Source organism: Borostomias antarcticus (genome assembly GCF_949987555.1).
Source record: "Borostomias antarcticus genome assembly, chromosome: 5".
Lineage (NCBI taxonomy): Eukaryota > Metazoa > Chordata > Actinopteri > Stomiiformes > Stomiidae > Borostomias > Borostomias antarcticus.
This window is the reverse complement of record NC_140238.1, coordinates 31261539-31276831: the sequence shown is the minus strand read 5'-3', so window position 1 is coordinate 31276831 and position 15293 is coordinate 31261539. Positions and strand designations below refer to the sequence as shown.

Below are 15293 nucleotides of genomic sequence, written 5' to 3'. Positions count from 1 at the left end.
GAGGAGGAGACTTGGATGACAACAGTGTCCCCCCTGCCACTATTCTCAACTGCCACTGAAATGACATATTCGGCTGAAGAGACAATACAGTATCAGCCTGATCTCGCCAGCTCACATTCGATTCCACTCCGCCGTTCGGTCTGGATATCCAACCGTTCTAACTGAATCCACACGAACAGAGATTGGTTTGTGCCAATCACAACCGTTGATCTAATATGGGGCGGGTTTAATAAGATGACGGAGCAGAGGAGCGCCGTAGAGGCGTTTTCTCTGATTGGTTGTAGGTCTATCCAATTGCGTCCAGAAGCTTTTTGATCTACGCCTGTGGTAACGCCCCTTGGGAATCGGAAAGCAACTGTGAGTTTCCAGACCCTTCGCGTTTTCACGAATCGGGTCTGGCGAAGCCAGGCTAATACAGTATCGTCTTCATTCCTACTGCGCTGATGACACAGATAGCTCTAATGATCTACGAGGTGACGGCTTTCATTGGCCTCATTAGAGAATCGAATTATCGTTCCGCCGAACTCAATTACCAGAGCGCCGGTTCTAAACGCTGATCATAGAATGGAATTAAAACATGCGACAAGCTTCATTCTGGAGCCCCCCCACCCCCACCCCCAGCTCTACCTCCCCTTCGCAGCACACTGTCCCAATCTCCCCACCCCCAGCCTCCTCACTGCAGCCCAACCCAGCCCAGCGACGGGGCGTGCCAGGCCACAGCCCAACCATCACCCCTCCATCCATTAACAGCATGACAGAGACAGAGAGGAGCTGTTTGGCAAAGGTGCAGTATTCCCCTTCTATCCAATCAGAGAGCAAAGACGCGGCAGAGGGGATTCTGGGAGCCAATCGTGTCATTTTAGCAGGTCGGTTCAGTCGCCCCTGCGGGTGGCCGTGTGCATTCAAATCCAATGAATGTGGAGGAAAACGGTAGGTTTTTGAAGAAGGATAAAAGCAACTTTCTTTGTGGGTGTTTAGGAGGCCTTGGTTGTGCTCTCTGAGGAGAAAGAGGAATACTGCAGCTCCCAAAGACACGGAGACCAGACAGGCTGATCACCACAGCATACAGAGAGAGAGGTCAAACTGGCCACTGCGGTGGTCACAAAGCAGCAAAACCTGGCCACCATTTATTTCCCTGGGCGGGTGACTCGCGGCAAGCACCCGGCGACCGCCCGGCAACCACACAGAGATAAAGAGCAGCACGTGGACAAACCACCAGCTCAATGGAAGACCGGACAAACAAACATACAAACAAATACAAATCAGATAAAAGTCAATGGAGGAACAAACCCCTAAGCAAAAAAAAACAAAACACACAAACTAAAACCGTTAAAAGGCACAACGGAAAATCATTGAGGAAGAACAGAAGCATGGCAGACCACCAGAAGCACCCGAGAGCTGACAGATGGACGAGGTTTGGGAAGAGCAGGTGTACATACCTCCTGGGGAAAGACAACAGCCAAAATCATGGGAACAAACGAACAAACAAACGAGGAAGAAAAGAATACAAAATCAAATTAAATGATAAGAAAATCATAGCACCACATCTTGCCAATCTGGTTACGGGAGATGCTCGGTCGATGCACTGCTTTATAATTTCAGCCTGGAACACACTAGTCACACACATCTGAAGCCGCTGAAAAGGCGATTCAGCTTGTTTATCTCGGTAAGACGGATCAATGAGTCAATACTGTTTGTTTAGTCTTGGTGAATCCACCTCAGACAGTAATGACTCCTGCTGGGAACAGTTCCCTTAGCGACCACCAGAGGGAGTTTCTGCTCATTCACCACAGTGGGCGTTACTGTGCATGTGTTCAATATGAAACTAGGCCTGATCGTAAAGCAGTGCATTAGACAGCAGCTACTCCGAGCCCTCAAGTCCATCACATCCAATCATAGAACAGTCAAGGCGGGAAGGCCCGGCTTTCCTGGAGCGTGACTGGGTGCTTCTTGGGGCTACGTTCATTGTAAAGATTCACACTGATTGGGATGTTTCAATTCCAGTTCAGGCAATAAGTGATTTGTTTTCATCATCGAGGTCATTGTGAATCCATACAGAGAGATAGAGAGAGATCCCATTGGGAACCGGAGGAGAGGAAGTCCCAGGTTCTGTCTGACGTTCTCTGCTGGGAGTTCTTTTCAAGTGGTCTGACCCGGGTTCTGTGTATGGAAGTGGGCCTTGTGTGCTCGTCTGTGTGAGTCGCACAAGTCTCATGAGTTTTGAGTATAGGAGATGGAGAGTGTGCCATTATAGACTGTACCTCTGTGTGTGTGTGTGTGTGCGTGTGTGTGTGTGTGTGTGTGTGTGTGTGTGTGTGTGCGTGTGTATGAATATGCCTTTAGTTTTCCATTATTGAAAGTGCTCCACATGTGGTCTGATCTCAAGGCCACATTTATAATGTATAAGGGCAAGCAGAGGCTATTCAGATGTCTCGAGTCCACGCTCACACACGCGCACACACACACACACACACACACACACAGTGGTGAGACTAAAGAAGATCAGTATGTATATTTCCTTCTAAAACTTGAAAGAATCCCACATTCACTGGTAAAGTGATCTATACATTTACAGACGGTCATTGACGGGCAAGTCTGGCGAGGCCAAGATCCTCCAGGACTCCTGTAAACGCCGCCGTCATCGACGTGTCCGTCCCCCCCCCTGGTCATTGACGTGTCCCCCCCCTCCGTCCCCCCCCCCCGGTCCACTCACCCAGTTTGAGCAGCCAGCCCTCTCTGTCCGGGTTGAAGAAGGTGTGTGTGAGGTCGTTGCCGTCGTCTTCTGGGATTTTGAAGGGCTCATTCTTGATGCTGTCATACAGGTTCTGTGTGTGTGTGTGTGTGTGTGTGTGTGGTGGGAAGGGGGGGGGGGCACAGAGAGAAAGAAGATGAGAGCCAAGCTGGAGACAAAGAAATTAGGTAGAGGCTCTCTTGGGGGGGTGTGTGTGTGTGTGTGTGTGTGTGGAGGGGCGGGTAAAGGATGGAGAGATGGAGGAGGGGGGATTGAATTCTTTAAGCTGGAGAGAGGTGAAGGGGGTGGGGGTGGGGAATAGCGATGTGCACAACTCACATTTTTCATAGGCGATTAATCAGTGGGTGGTATGAACGATTAATCGATTAATCGTTTTTTGTTGGACATTCGAAAGATTTGAATCCAACGTTTTATAAGAAATGTTTATTTGAATGAAAAAAAGACCAAAAGCTATAGCGCTACAGAACGGACGATGCACGACATCACTTCACTTTAAATATTATTAAAGCACGTGTTTATTTGAGTGAGAAAAAAAACAAATGATGACCACAATTTGAGTAAAATCGATTAGTGAGCAAAAATTGACTTTGACCGTCATGAACGATTAATCGATTAATCGCACCCACCCCTAGTGGAGAAAAGTGGACGGTGACAGTGAGAGGGACGGGGTCTGGGATCTGGACAGAGGAAGGCGGGGGCTGTGGCGTGGGAGTGGGCGGGGCGTGTGAGGGGTGTGGCATGGGGGAGTGTGAGGGGCGTGGCGTGGCGTACCCTGAGCAGATCCTCGGGGAGATCTCCTCCATCGTTGATGCCTCTGTTCATGGAGATGAAGCGCTCCACCGTCGGCTTGTCCTTCACGTTGGGGTTGTGCAGGCTGGTGTTCAACATGATGATGGCAAAAGACAGGATGTAACAGGTGTCTGGAACACACACACACACACACACACACACACACACATCACACAAAGGGTAAAGCAATTAAGTGTGCCACTTTCACACTTACACTCTAATAGAGATGAGAACATATGAGTGTACTCTATGAGTCACTGATGGGCTACTATTTGCCTTGCAAATGCAGCATGTGGTCTGGGTTTTTTTAACGCGGCGTTTGAATGTAAATTAGCCGGACTGGAAGGAGCGCACTTTGGAGGCCGTAGTTGAACAGACAGATTGAGGGATAAGGATGGAGAATGAGAGGAGAATGGTAGTGAGTGATAGGGTTGTGTGTGTGTGTGTGTGTGTGTGTGTGTGTGCGTGCACGTGTGTGTGTGTGTAGACAATATGAACAGAGCCCTGCCGACACAGCATCACTTATCCGGCCTGTTTGGCTGAGAGAGATACTGCATTATTCAAATCCATCTGCATCTGTGCTACAGCCAGCCAGACGTCTGCCATAGACGTTATAGCGTCTGAAACCCAGACACCCTTCCCAGAAACACTCATCTTCCCAGAAACACCTTGTCTGCTACTATATACGCGACGAGAGCAGAATCACACCTACGTCCCCTCAGAACCCGGCGGCAAACTCAAGAGAAAAGTCTTAGAACGTTTGGAAGTTCCTCCTGCAGGTGACTGAGCGAGGAGTGGGTTCCGCTGGTGAGAGGTCAAAGGTATGTGTGGAGAGGTCAGGGGTGTGTGTGAAGAGCCGGGCATGCGGCGTGTGAGTTGACCGTGTTACGGGCGTGCGTAGGGCTGGGTTAAAAAAATATATTAATCGATTCTGAATCAAATGATTCAGAATCGATTCATGAATCCCAAAATCAATCTTTTATTTAATGAATGGATGAATACATGAAGGAATTAATAGTTCATTCATTCATTCAATGATTCATTCATTCATTTTTGGAAATCAGTATCGATACCCAGCCCTAGTATTGATGTGTTGCATAACTTGGCAGTCATGTAATTAAGGTTACAGCTAAAAAAAACAGGTTTTAGTAACACTAACCGAATCGATATTGAATCGAATCGAATCAAATTGAATCGTGATAATCGATTCTGAACCTTGTGAATCGGAATCGAATCGATTCTTGAAATTCGAATCGATACCCAGCCCAAGGCGTGCGGCCCCTTAGTTGAGCGTGTTACGGGCGTGCGGCCCCTGAGTTGAGCGTGTTACGGGCATGCGGCCCCTGAGTTGAGCGTGTTACGGGCGTGCGGCCCCTGAGTTGAGCGTGTTACGGGCGTGCGGCCCCTGAGTTGAGCGTGTTACGGGCGTGCGGCCCCTGAGTTGAGCGTGTTACGGGCGTGCGGCCCCTGAGTTGAGCGTGTTACGGGCGTGCGGCCCGTGAGTACCTGTGGACTGGAACACGCCCGGGTTGCACTGACAGTAACGCTGGGCGAACGCCTCCATCATGCGGTCGATCTTCTGGGCCTCACCCGGCAGACGGAAACTCCACAGGAACTGCCTGTCAGGGGTCAGTAGAACACAGTCAGGGGTCACCGGAACACGGTCAGGGGTCAACAGAACACAGTCAGGGGTCAGTAGAACACAGTCAGGGGTCAGTAGAACACAGTCAGGGGTCACCGGAACATGGTAAGTTTCAGAACAGTCAGGGGTCACCAGAAAACGGTCAGGGGTCAGCAGAACAGTCAGGGGTCAGAAGAACACAGTCAGGGGTCAAGAGAACACAGTCAGGGGTCAAGAGAACACAGTCAGGGGTCACTAGAACACGGTCAGGGGTCACTAGAACACGGTCAGGGGTCACTAGAACACGGTCAGGGGTCACTAGAACACGGTCAGGGGTCACTAGAACACGGTCAGGGGTCACTAGAACACGGTCAGGGGTCACTAGAACACAGTCAGGGGTCACTAGAACACAGTCAGGGGTCACTAGAACACAGTCAGGGGTCACTAGAACACAGTCAGGGGTCACTAGAACACAGTCAGGGGTCAACAGAACACAGTCAGGGGTCAACAGAACACAGTCAGGGGTCAACAGAACACAGTCAGGGGTCAACAGAACACAGTCAGGGGTCACCAGAACACAGTCAGGGGTCACCAGAACACAGTCAGGGGTCACCAGAACATAGTCAGGGGTCACCAGAACACAGTCAGGGGTCAACAGAACACAGTCAGGGGTCAACAGAACACAGTCAGGGGTCAACAGAACACAGTCAGGGGTCAACAGAACACAGTCAGGGGTCAGCAGAACACAGTCAGGGGTCAGCAGAACACAGTCAGGGGTCAGCAGAACACAGCCAGGGGTCACCAGAACACAGCCAGGGGTCACCAGAACACAGCCAGGGGTCAGTAGAACACAGTCAGGGGTCACTAGAACACAGTCAGGGGTCAGTAGAACACAGTCAGGGGTCAGTAGAACACAGTCAGGGGTCAGTAGAACACAGTCAGGGGTCAGTAGAACACAGTCAGGGGTCAGCAGAACACAGTCAGGGGTCAGCAGAACAGTCAGGGGTCAGTAGAACACAGTCAGGGGTCAGCAGAACACAGTCAGGGGTCAACAGAACACAGTCAGGGGTCAGCAGAACAGTCAGGGGTCAGTAGAACACAGTCAGGGGAAAGCAGAACACAGTCAGGGGTCAGCAGAACACAGTCAGGGGTCAGCAGAACAGAACACAGTCAGCCACAGAACCGCAGAACCGCAGAACGTCCGAGAGAGGTTCCGCATCAGAAGGCTGTGAAGTTACTATAGGACGAAGCTATATCAGGGTTAGGTTGTTATATAAGACAGCTCTCGGGAGGACTCACGAACCCACCGACGACAGAAAGCTAAAGCTGAGTCTTTTCTGAGGTGTAGGGAAGCGGCGTGGGCGTGCGACGGGCCCGCGGGGAGCTCCTACCTGAGCGCCTGGACCAGGTTGAGGTCTGTGAACTCGTGAAGCTCCACAAAAGCATGCAGGACCTGGAGATTTAACTCATCTCTGTAGGGGACAAAAGAAACAAGGTTAGAATTCAGCGCCCGTCGGGGCCAGTGTCTGTTCTGTGTGCGCCCATGCTCGTATAACTCATAGCTCAAATTCTGTATGAAGGCTATAGCTACGCATTATTACATTTTTCTTAAATGCACAAACGGAAACAAATTTACTCACACAATAGGCTACTTGAAATAACTTCCTTTATAGTTGTTTGAACAAATAAACTCTTAAGATCTTTTCCCCAAGTCAATTCACTCACAACATTTGTTTGTTCCCGAGGAGCGTTTATCAAACATATTACGACATTAGGACTCCAGTTCCCAGTATGCATTGCAAGGTACATTTTAGGAAGCTATCATCTGGCATCTCTCTCAGTGTGTGGCCCTACATCCGTCTCAGCTCTATCATTACATCACCCCTGACATCTGGGCCCTCATCCATCAGTGATACCCCCCAGGGATTGTGGGATGCCTCTAAGGAGGTCTGACCCGACTGGGTCAAATGCAGTCACAGCCTCTCCCCAGCGGGTAAGTGACCAATCCGCTTTCAGGCCGAGCTAACAGGCTATAACCCTCCCCCCGCGGAATCAGATGCAGGGCATGATATCAATCAGAGAGACAGAGAGAGAGAGAGAGAGTCCATAACGAGCTCTCCGCTCCTCTTCCTGTCCTGACCTCGCTGACCACACCCAGGCTGTAACGCAATGCTCCCTGGGTGACGCATCCCCGGCGCAGAGCATGGGTGGTGGCTCTACCATGCGGTCAATAGAGAAGATGGTATCTCCTCAAAGGAAAGACCACAAGACTCAACCCCACCCAGTTCTAAACCGGCAAATCATTAGACGCCTAATCACATTATTCACAGTTGAAAAGGAAATCAAAGACAGGACTATGAGCCATGAATCGAGGACCTTGTCTGGGGTAAGAACGCCAGAATGTGGGATTCATAAACATTTGGGGTGAAGGGCGTGTCTCGCCAGCAGGAAATGGCTCATTACGGAAACTGTGATCTAGAAATGGGTCATCCCTCAAGAGAGGTAGACACTGAGGGAAATGGTGACGCACGCACACACACACACAAACACACACACACAGAGAAAAATGACGTGTCACTGCTCTGACCTCTCGCCAAGGTAGTCTCCGATAGCGGTCTTGTTCAGCCCCTCCCCCTTGTAGAGGAACTGGGCGATGTCATCGCTGGTGTTCTTCAGCAGGTCGTTCTCGATCAGGAACTGGATCCCCTGGAAGGAGAGAACATCCGGGTCACGCGTCCTCGTCTCACTCGTCACACCCTCACGCCGACACACACCACGGCCACTCTGTTACCCGCTACTACACTCACCTTCTTGGGGTCCATGTTGAATTTCTTACGGCCCATGGCCACCTGTTTATTCCTTTGCATATTTTTCCTGCAACGATACAGATGAGTGTTGACGGTTCATCAAACTTGAAACATCCCTCAGAGGGTGAGAAACTATGTGGCGGGTGTGTGTGTGTGTGTGTGTGTGTGTGTGTGTGTGTGTGTGTGTGTGTGTGTGTGTGATGCTGAACGTTTCAACCTTGTCCTGGGAGAAACGCTGACATGATGTGAGGAGCATCTGAAATCTCCTCTGGCCTTCCTTAGCACGAATCACCCAAATAATAATAATAATAATAATAGTAATAATGGTAAAAATAATAATAATAATAGTAATAATGGTAATGATAATAATAATAGTAATAATGGTAATAATAATCATAATAATAATAGTAATAATAATAGTAATAATGGTAATAATAATAATAATAGTATTTATACAACACTTTTGATCAAAGTGCTTTGCAGAGCAGAGCAAATGGTTTTCCCAGGATCTTTTTGTTTGTTTCACAAGACTTGCGGCGCGACCGCGTGGATTAACCGGCTTCATTTCCCCAAAGTGTGATTTTCATTGTTTCCTCATCGAGTCTTGGCAGTCGCTCTGACTCCCCCCGTCCAGCGATGACGGCTCTGGTCTAAACAGGCTCAGGCGCCGCTCATGTGGGAAACTAATCCCTCAGGCCCGGAGTGGTTCAGGGGTCAAAGTGCGCCCTTAGTCTTCCTCGTCGCCATGGCTACGTCACCTTCCCCGGCCGGCTAGAGGTCACCGCGTCCTCCCGCCGGTCGGCTCTTCCCAGCATTCCTTTGGTTTTTTTGTCTGTGAAGCTCCGCGCCGGCCGAGCCAGCAGATGTGGAACGGACCCAGACTGAGACCTCGGATCTGCCCGTTATCTGACGTCTCCCAAGAAAAGCATGGGAGGGAGACTGCAGTCGCGTTCGGGCCCGTGGACTCTGCTTCTGGGTGTGGTGGAATGAGGACCCCCAGCCCAGCCCCACTCTGCCCGCCTGGCCCCCTACTCCAGACCCCCGCCTCCCTGGAGACCCCTCTCTCCATTGTATGCTGCTACCCAGAACCCCCTGCATTATTCAATACCCCCAACCCCCATTAGGGGGGAGTGGCTGCTGAAATATTTAAAGTGCCTTAAAAGCCGAACCAATTTAGGGAGTGTGTGTGTGTGTGTGTGTGTGTGTGTGTGGTAATATTTCACCGGGTCATTTTGCTCAAGTTAATAGAAGACAACCAATCTAGATGTCCAGAGAGAGCTAGGAGATACCCCGCTCTAGTCTCACCTCTCCTCAGTGGAGCCCAGGTTCTCGATCTCGCTGGTGACCTCTGCTATCTCATCCTTCAACCGCTGGAAGCGCACAGAGAGAAGAGGAGGAGAGTTAGGGTCAGCAAGGGATGAGCTACAAGTAGAGCTGGACTGACTTTAGACTGGTTGACCAATCTGCTTAGCTCTACTGCTCTAACAGGTTTATAACACACATTTAGTAGTACTAGTAGTAGTACTAGTATAAGTACTACAAGTAGTAGTAGTAGTAGTAGTACTAGTACTTGTAGTAGTACTAGTACTTGTAGTAGTAGTAGTAGCAGTAGTACTACTAGTAGTAGTACTAGTAGTAGTAGTAGTAGTTGTAGTAGAAGTACTACTAGTAGTAGTAGTACTAGTAGTACTAGTACTTGTAGTAGTAGTACTACTAGTAGCAGTAGTAGTAGTAGTTGTAGTACTAGAACTAGTAGTAGTAGTAGTAGTAGTTGTTGTTGTTGTTGTAGTAGTAGTAGTTGTTGTAGTAGTACTAGTAGTAGTAGTACTAGTAGTAGTAGTAGTAGTAGTTGTAGTAGAAGTACTACTAGTAGTAGTAGTACTAGTAGTAGTACTAGTAGTACTAGTACTTGTAGTAGTACTACTACTAGTAGCAGTAGTAGTAGTAGTTGTAGTACTAGAACTAGTAGTAGTAGTAGTAGTTGTTGTTGTTGTTGTAGTAGTAGTAGTTGTTGTTGTAGTAGTACTAGTAGTAGTAGTACTTGTAGTAGCAGTAGTCCTCTAGTGATCCTGGAGGGGAAATTGCACAACTGTACTTGGATGATCATCGAGTGTCTGTTGCCAGAAATGTGTGAGGGGCCCTAGTCATCTATCTGTGAGTTGAGTGCTGGGTGTGTGTGTGTGTGTGTGTGTGTGTGTGTGTGTGTGTGTGTCTGCAGAGGGACTTAACCAGCAGCCCCTCTGAGCCAGCTGACTCTGCCTCACCCAGAACACACACACCAGGACAAACAGCCGGGGCAAACAAGACGGGAACACTTCTCAGACTCCCGACGAACCGCAGCCCTGGCGTCACACCACGGGGAGAAAGTTCCAGACCACCCTCCAACTCCACAGACGGGCGTGGTCTCCTTCTCTCCGTCACAGGGCTAACCGAGCCTGACACTAACCACTTCCATCTAATATCACAGGATGTGTGTGTTTGTGTGTGTGTGTGTGTGTGTGTGTGTGAGAGAGAGAGAGAGAGAGAGAGTGTGTGTGCAGCAGACCTCGCTTCTCTCCAAACAATTGATTCACTAAATACATTAGGGGTGGAACACTGGGGAATGACCTCGCTGCAAATGGGGCCGAGAGGGCGAAACAGGATTATATTTTGGTGGTTTAGAGATTAATGGTGTTAGAGGACGGTTCTCCAGGCCCTGCCAGCACCTGGTGCCAGGCGGGCGCAGGGGGCACCGAGGGCCAGCCTGGCGGGCAGGGTTTCCTGGGTCAAACACGATGAGCTCATCCCCATCAAAGAGGGTGAAAATGTCATTAACAGACCGGCGCCAACTGCCGACAGACCGCCGACTACGGAATACCGGGACAAGAACCAGTAGGGAATAAAGATCCTTCTGCTGCAGCGTTCGTTCATGTCTTCCCTTTCTGCTCGATGTTTTGTGTGGTAATGCGCACAGTAACGACGCGATAGAGGAACGACCTCCGGGGGAACATCTGTGTTTTCAAGGCCGACGCAATCACAACACATTCCTCGAACGCTTGGCTCGGCAAACAAGGCATGTGTGCAGGAGGGGGGCTTGTCGAGCGGGGACACCGGAGGTGGGGGACAAGATGGGGGAGGGGCAGCGTGGAGCAGGGACACCGAGACCCTGTTTAGACTTTTAAATGCGTTTTTGGACGATCAGACCGCAAGTGGACAGCGAGACACGTCATGGTTTACACCTGTGTCTAAATGTGTCCAGCTGACCACTTGTGTTCGTATGTATGTAGTAGCCATGGTAACTCACTCACTCCTGCCTGCGTGTCGCACAGCTGTTCCATGTCAACAAATCAATAATCAGGCGGTTTGACTTGGAGCGGATTGAAAAAAAGTGCGCATGAAAGCAGCCGAAGATGTTTGAAGAACTAATGAGCATTGCAGGACTTTTTTCCAACTGTTTCGACTGATAGGACGAGTCATTTGCGACTTGAAAAAGAGCGCAGGATCAGGCGGAAAAGTTACATTGATGACGTGTTCTCCTGTCGCGTCTTTGTCGCGGACGCATCGGGACGCATTAGCTTTTAAACTACTAAAGATATGTGGTCAGCTGCGTCCCAGACCAGAAGTGGTTTGAGGAAACGTTTCACAAAACCTTTTGGTGGACGTTTACTCTTGTATTTAGCACTGTCCACTTCTGAATCCGGTCGTCCAAAACGCATTCTAAAACTAAGTCCAAACAGGGTCTGAGGGAGTGAGGAGGGGTGGTAGTTGGGGGGGGAGGGGCGTGCCGGGGGCCCCAGGCTCTTAACAGGAAGCCGTGATGTCACTCTGCCTATGTTTGTCCGCAGCGGAAACCCGATTTGAATCCTGGCGCTGGCGAACGACACGGCTTGACACTGACGATGTCATCGTACCCGTGTCACCCTCTCCCGTAGAGGTCATTCAACAGGCCAGCCCTACAGGCAACTGGTGACCTCGACCACCCGGCTGTGTGCCTCTTTCGGCTCGCTGTCAGCTTCTACACAGATGACCACATCAGTGATATAAACCGTTTACGAAGACCGACTGTATTTGCTCGGAAATGCCAGACATTCCACACCGGCTGAGATATTCGGGGGAAGGAAGGGGGAGGAGGAGTCTTTTTGGAGACGAGGCATCTGGACTCGGGCGGAGGAAGAGTGGGGAGTAAATATTTAGTCAGACAGTAGAGGAGGAGTAGATGGGAGCCAGGGCGGAGGTCGGACCCGGTTGGTCAACAGGGGTCATCCTCTGCTCCTCAGACCCTCGGCCCTAACCTCCCTACGCCTCCTCCCCACACCTGGTCACATGGGTGCAGCAGTGGGCGGGACGACGACACGTGTTTGAAAGAAGAGGAGAAGTGTCTAAGATAATGGCGAACGTAAACCTGCTTGCTTCACACACACACACACTCTCTGTTACCTGAATGTCCTCCAGCAGCTCCTGCTTGCGTCGACGGATGTTCTCCAACTCCTGCTGCTCCTCCGGGGTGAGGTCGTCTGGGACTGAGGGAGGAGGAGGGAGGGGGGGGGACACAGAGGGGGGGACAGCGTGTTAGGACAGGACCAGGACCGCAACACACACACACACACCTCCTCACGTCTCATCACCCCCACGCCGGATGCACGGCGTTCGCGGGTCGGGAAGGTCTCGGGACGCCGGCGGCGAACAGACCGACGGGAAGCGAGGGGGGGGGGGGGGGCGTGTGGGTGGGTGCGGCTGGTTTGCATGGGAATCAATAGGAGCAGGAGGTGAGGAGGAGGAGAGGAAGAGGAGGAGAGGAGAGAGGAGGAGAGGAGAGAGGAGAGGAGGAGGAGAGAAGGAGGAGAGGATAAGGTGTCCCGTGTTGCTGACATCAGTCGGGCGGTCAGAGGGCAGAACATCAGGAGGGCGGTCAGAGGGCAGAGCATGACCCTAAGATGCAGACCACCAGTGGCAGCAGCTCGGCCGACAGGACTGAGGGCGGGGCCGGGTTCGGGGGGGCGGGGCCAGCCAGCAGCTAGCTCTGCGTCTACAAACACCCTCAGGGTCAGTCGGGCCCTCACATCAGAGCTGGACCAGCCGTAACCCAGGCCCCAGCTGACCCGACGACGCCCCAGACGGCTCCGGGGCCACCTGAGAACTAGCCACGCCGGACATCACACTAGAAACACCTCATTATCCGCCAAGTCGTGTGTGGAACACACCTTCAAGTAAAGTACAACGTTAAGTGTGGGGTACATCAACACACTGCTCTCGGGGAGACTGTTTTACGGACCTGCCGTCGCGTAAGACGGACGATGACCTCATCAGCTTCTCTTGTTGTTGGTCAGCTTCACATCCACCCACGCGCCCAATATCAACATCATGCTGGCTAAACCATCATGTTCAGTAAATGTGGAAATAGCAGGCACACATTGTACCCGGAGGGATAATATGCTCTCTCTCTCTCTCTCTGTGTGTGTGTGTGTGTGTGTGTGTATGTCTAAATGAATTAGATGGGGAAGGCAGCCACCCTGACTGAGTATCAGTGCCAAGCACTAATGTGTCTGTCTGTCTGTCTGTCTGTCTCTCTGTCTGTCTGTCTGTCTGTCTCTCTGTCTGTCTGTCTGTCTCTCTCTCTGTCTCTCTCTCTCTCTCTCTCTCTGTCCCTGCCTGGGGTATTATTAGCCTTCCAGGGCCGAGCACTGAAGAGGGGTCAATGAGTCCTGAATGATAGGCTGCAGCATGTGTGTGTGTGTGTGTGTGTGTGTGTGTGTGTGTGTGTGTGTGTGTGAGAGAGAGAGAGAGAGAGAGAGAGAGAGAGAGACACCCAGCCCTGCTAAGGAGGTGACACCAAAAGGTATCAAAATGTTGAAGTGAAGTCATTGAAGTGACAGGGAAGCCTGGTCTCTTTAAGGGGGATGGGTCCATCTCAAACTCAAAAAGACGGCATTTCAAGACCATCACTCACTTTTAAACAGAAACTCCCCAAATCTCAGTCTGGCAAACCTATCGACCACTTCTCAGATGGATGAAGACAGGGGAGGGTAGCACACCCAAGGTCACCCTCGCCCGAGGCAGTGACCAATACCCTCAGTGACCCCCCCCTCCCCCCTCTCTCTCTCACGTGCCTCTCTCCCTCCCTCCTCACCCCTGACCCTAGGAGGGGTCAGGGGTCAGTAATGCTGTCTGTTAGGGCACGGCGGGGTTAACAAGCCTCACCATGCCATGGGTGGGGGGTGAGGGGGGGTGAGGGGGTGACCTTCCACATCGTACGGGAACACTGAAGCTCATATTACTCATTCTTCCAAACCTACTGATACGTGTGGTTCTGACGGCCTTGGAAAAAAAAACAACCCTGACCTGGATTAACACTCATCCCTCCTCCCCCCCCTCCCCCAACGCCACGTCCTCCTCGGCCCCCCGGGGGACGAGCCCACACACTCCATCATTTCGGGATGAGACATCGCCTCCGTGTGTAATCCTCCAATGAGGGCAGAGGTAGCCCGTAGAGATGGATGAGCGCGGCCGAGCTCCGATTGGACGCCGTGTCCCCGCAGTGGTCCCTACAGGGGAAGGTGGACCGTTACGATTGGCTGGACGTCCGGCACAGAAATCAATGGGGAAAAAGGCCACGGTCAGCCCGTCCAGAAACACCTAGATTTAATGTACAGTACTTTGAGAGCTAAATACTATAGGAGAATGCTCGCAAGTACACACTCTCACACACACACACACCTCAGATCTGGGTGTTCGAAGCACTCTCTCCACCGGCTTCATAATTAATGAAACTTACCTCAGCTCCTCCCATAAGACTGAGGACATGCAAACGTGACGGGTAAATGTATGTGATTTGGGGAATGCATAATTCAGCAGAGTTCCTATCGAAAAACAAATAAGGAAATTGCAATGCATAATTCAAATGACTCATCTAAATAATGAAAGGCACGCGAAACCGAATTATACACCTCGAGGAATTGGAATTTCTTTCTGTCTGTCTGGGGGTAATGTTTAAACAGAGGAGACACAGACAAAAGGGATCTCAAACAAGAGCCTTTCAGAGAGCACCACGACAAAGAGACTGTGTTCTCTGCTCTCTTTCCCATCAGCCACCTGGGCCGGGGGGGCAGCAGGGCCCTCTGCACGGGTCTGACCCGACCTTCCGCCGCTCGCCGGCGACACCGGGCGGCCGACCGCATGCTTCCCGGTACCGCTGCCGGTATCCATGGAAACCGCGCGGCCTTTGATCTGTTCCGTACCAGGCGAGGCGGGGGCGCTGACGGGCTGGGGTACGGAGGAGGTGGAGGGGGGGTAGGGAAGGGGGGACTCATACACAGACTCCTAAATAAATAAAAGCCTGGCCTCGGTT

General features: G+C 51.2%; 1 protein-coding gene across 1 annotated transcript in view; it reads right to left on the bottom strand.

Annotated features, from left to right (window-relative positions):
* Window positions 1–15293, bottom strand: part of cyth1a (cytohesin 1a) — a 33734-nt gene that overhangs the window by 5768 nt on the left and 12673 nt on the right. Inside the window, exons 2-9 of the mRNA XM_084438243.1 lie at window positions 12386–12468; window positions 9275–9339; window positions 7970–8036; window positions 7750–7868; window positions 6554–6634; window positions 5048–5160; window positions 3524–3672; window positions 2713–2825 (exon numbers count right to left, since the gene is read on the bottom strand). Coding sequence (XP_084294369.1) covers window positions 2713–2825; window positions 3524–3672; window positions 5048–5160; window positions 6554–6634; window positions 7750–7868; window positions 7970–8036; window positions 9275–9339; window positions 12386–12468 — 790 coding nt within the window. The remainder of the gene's footprint in view (window positions 1–2712; window positions 2826–3523; window positions 3673–5047; window positions 5161–6553; window positions 6635–7749; window positions 7869–7969; window positions 8037–9274; window positions 9340–12385; window positions 12469–15293) is intronic.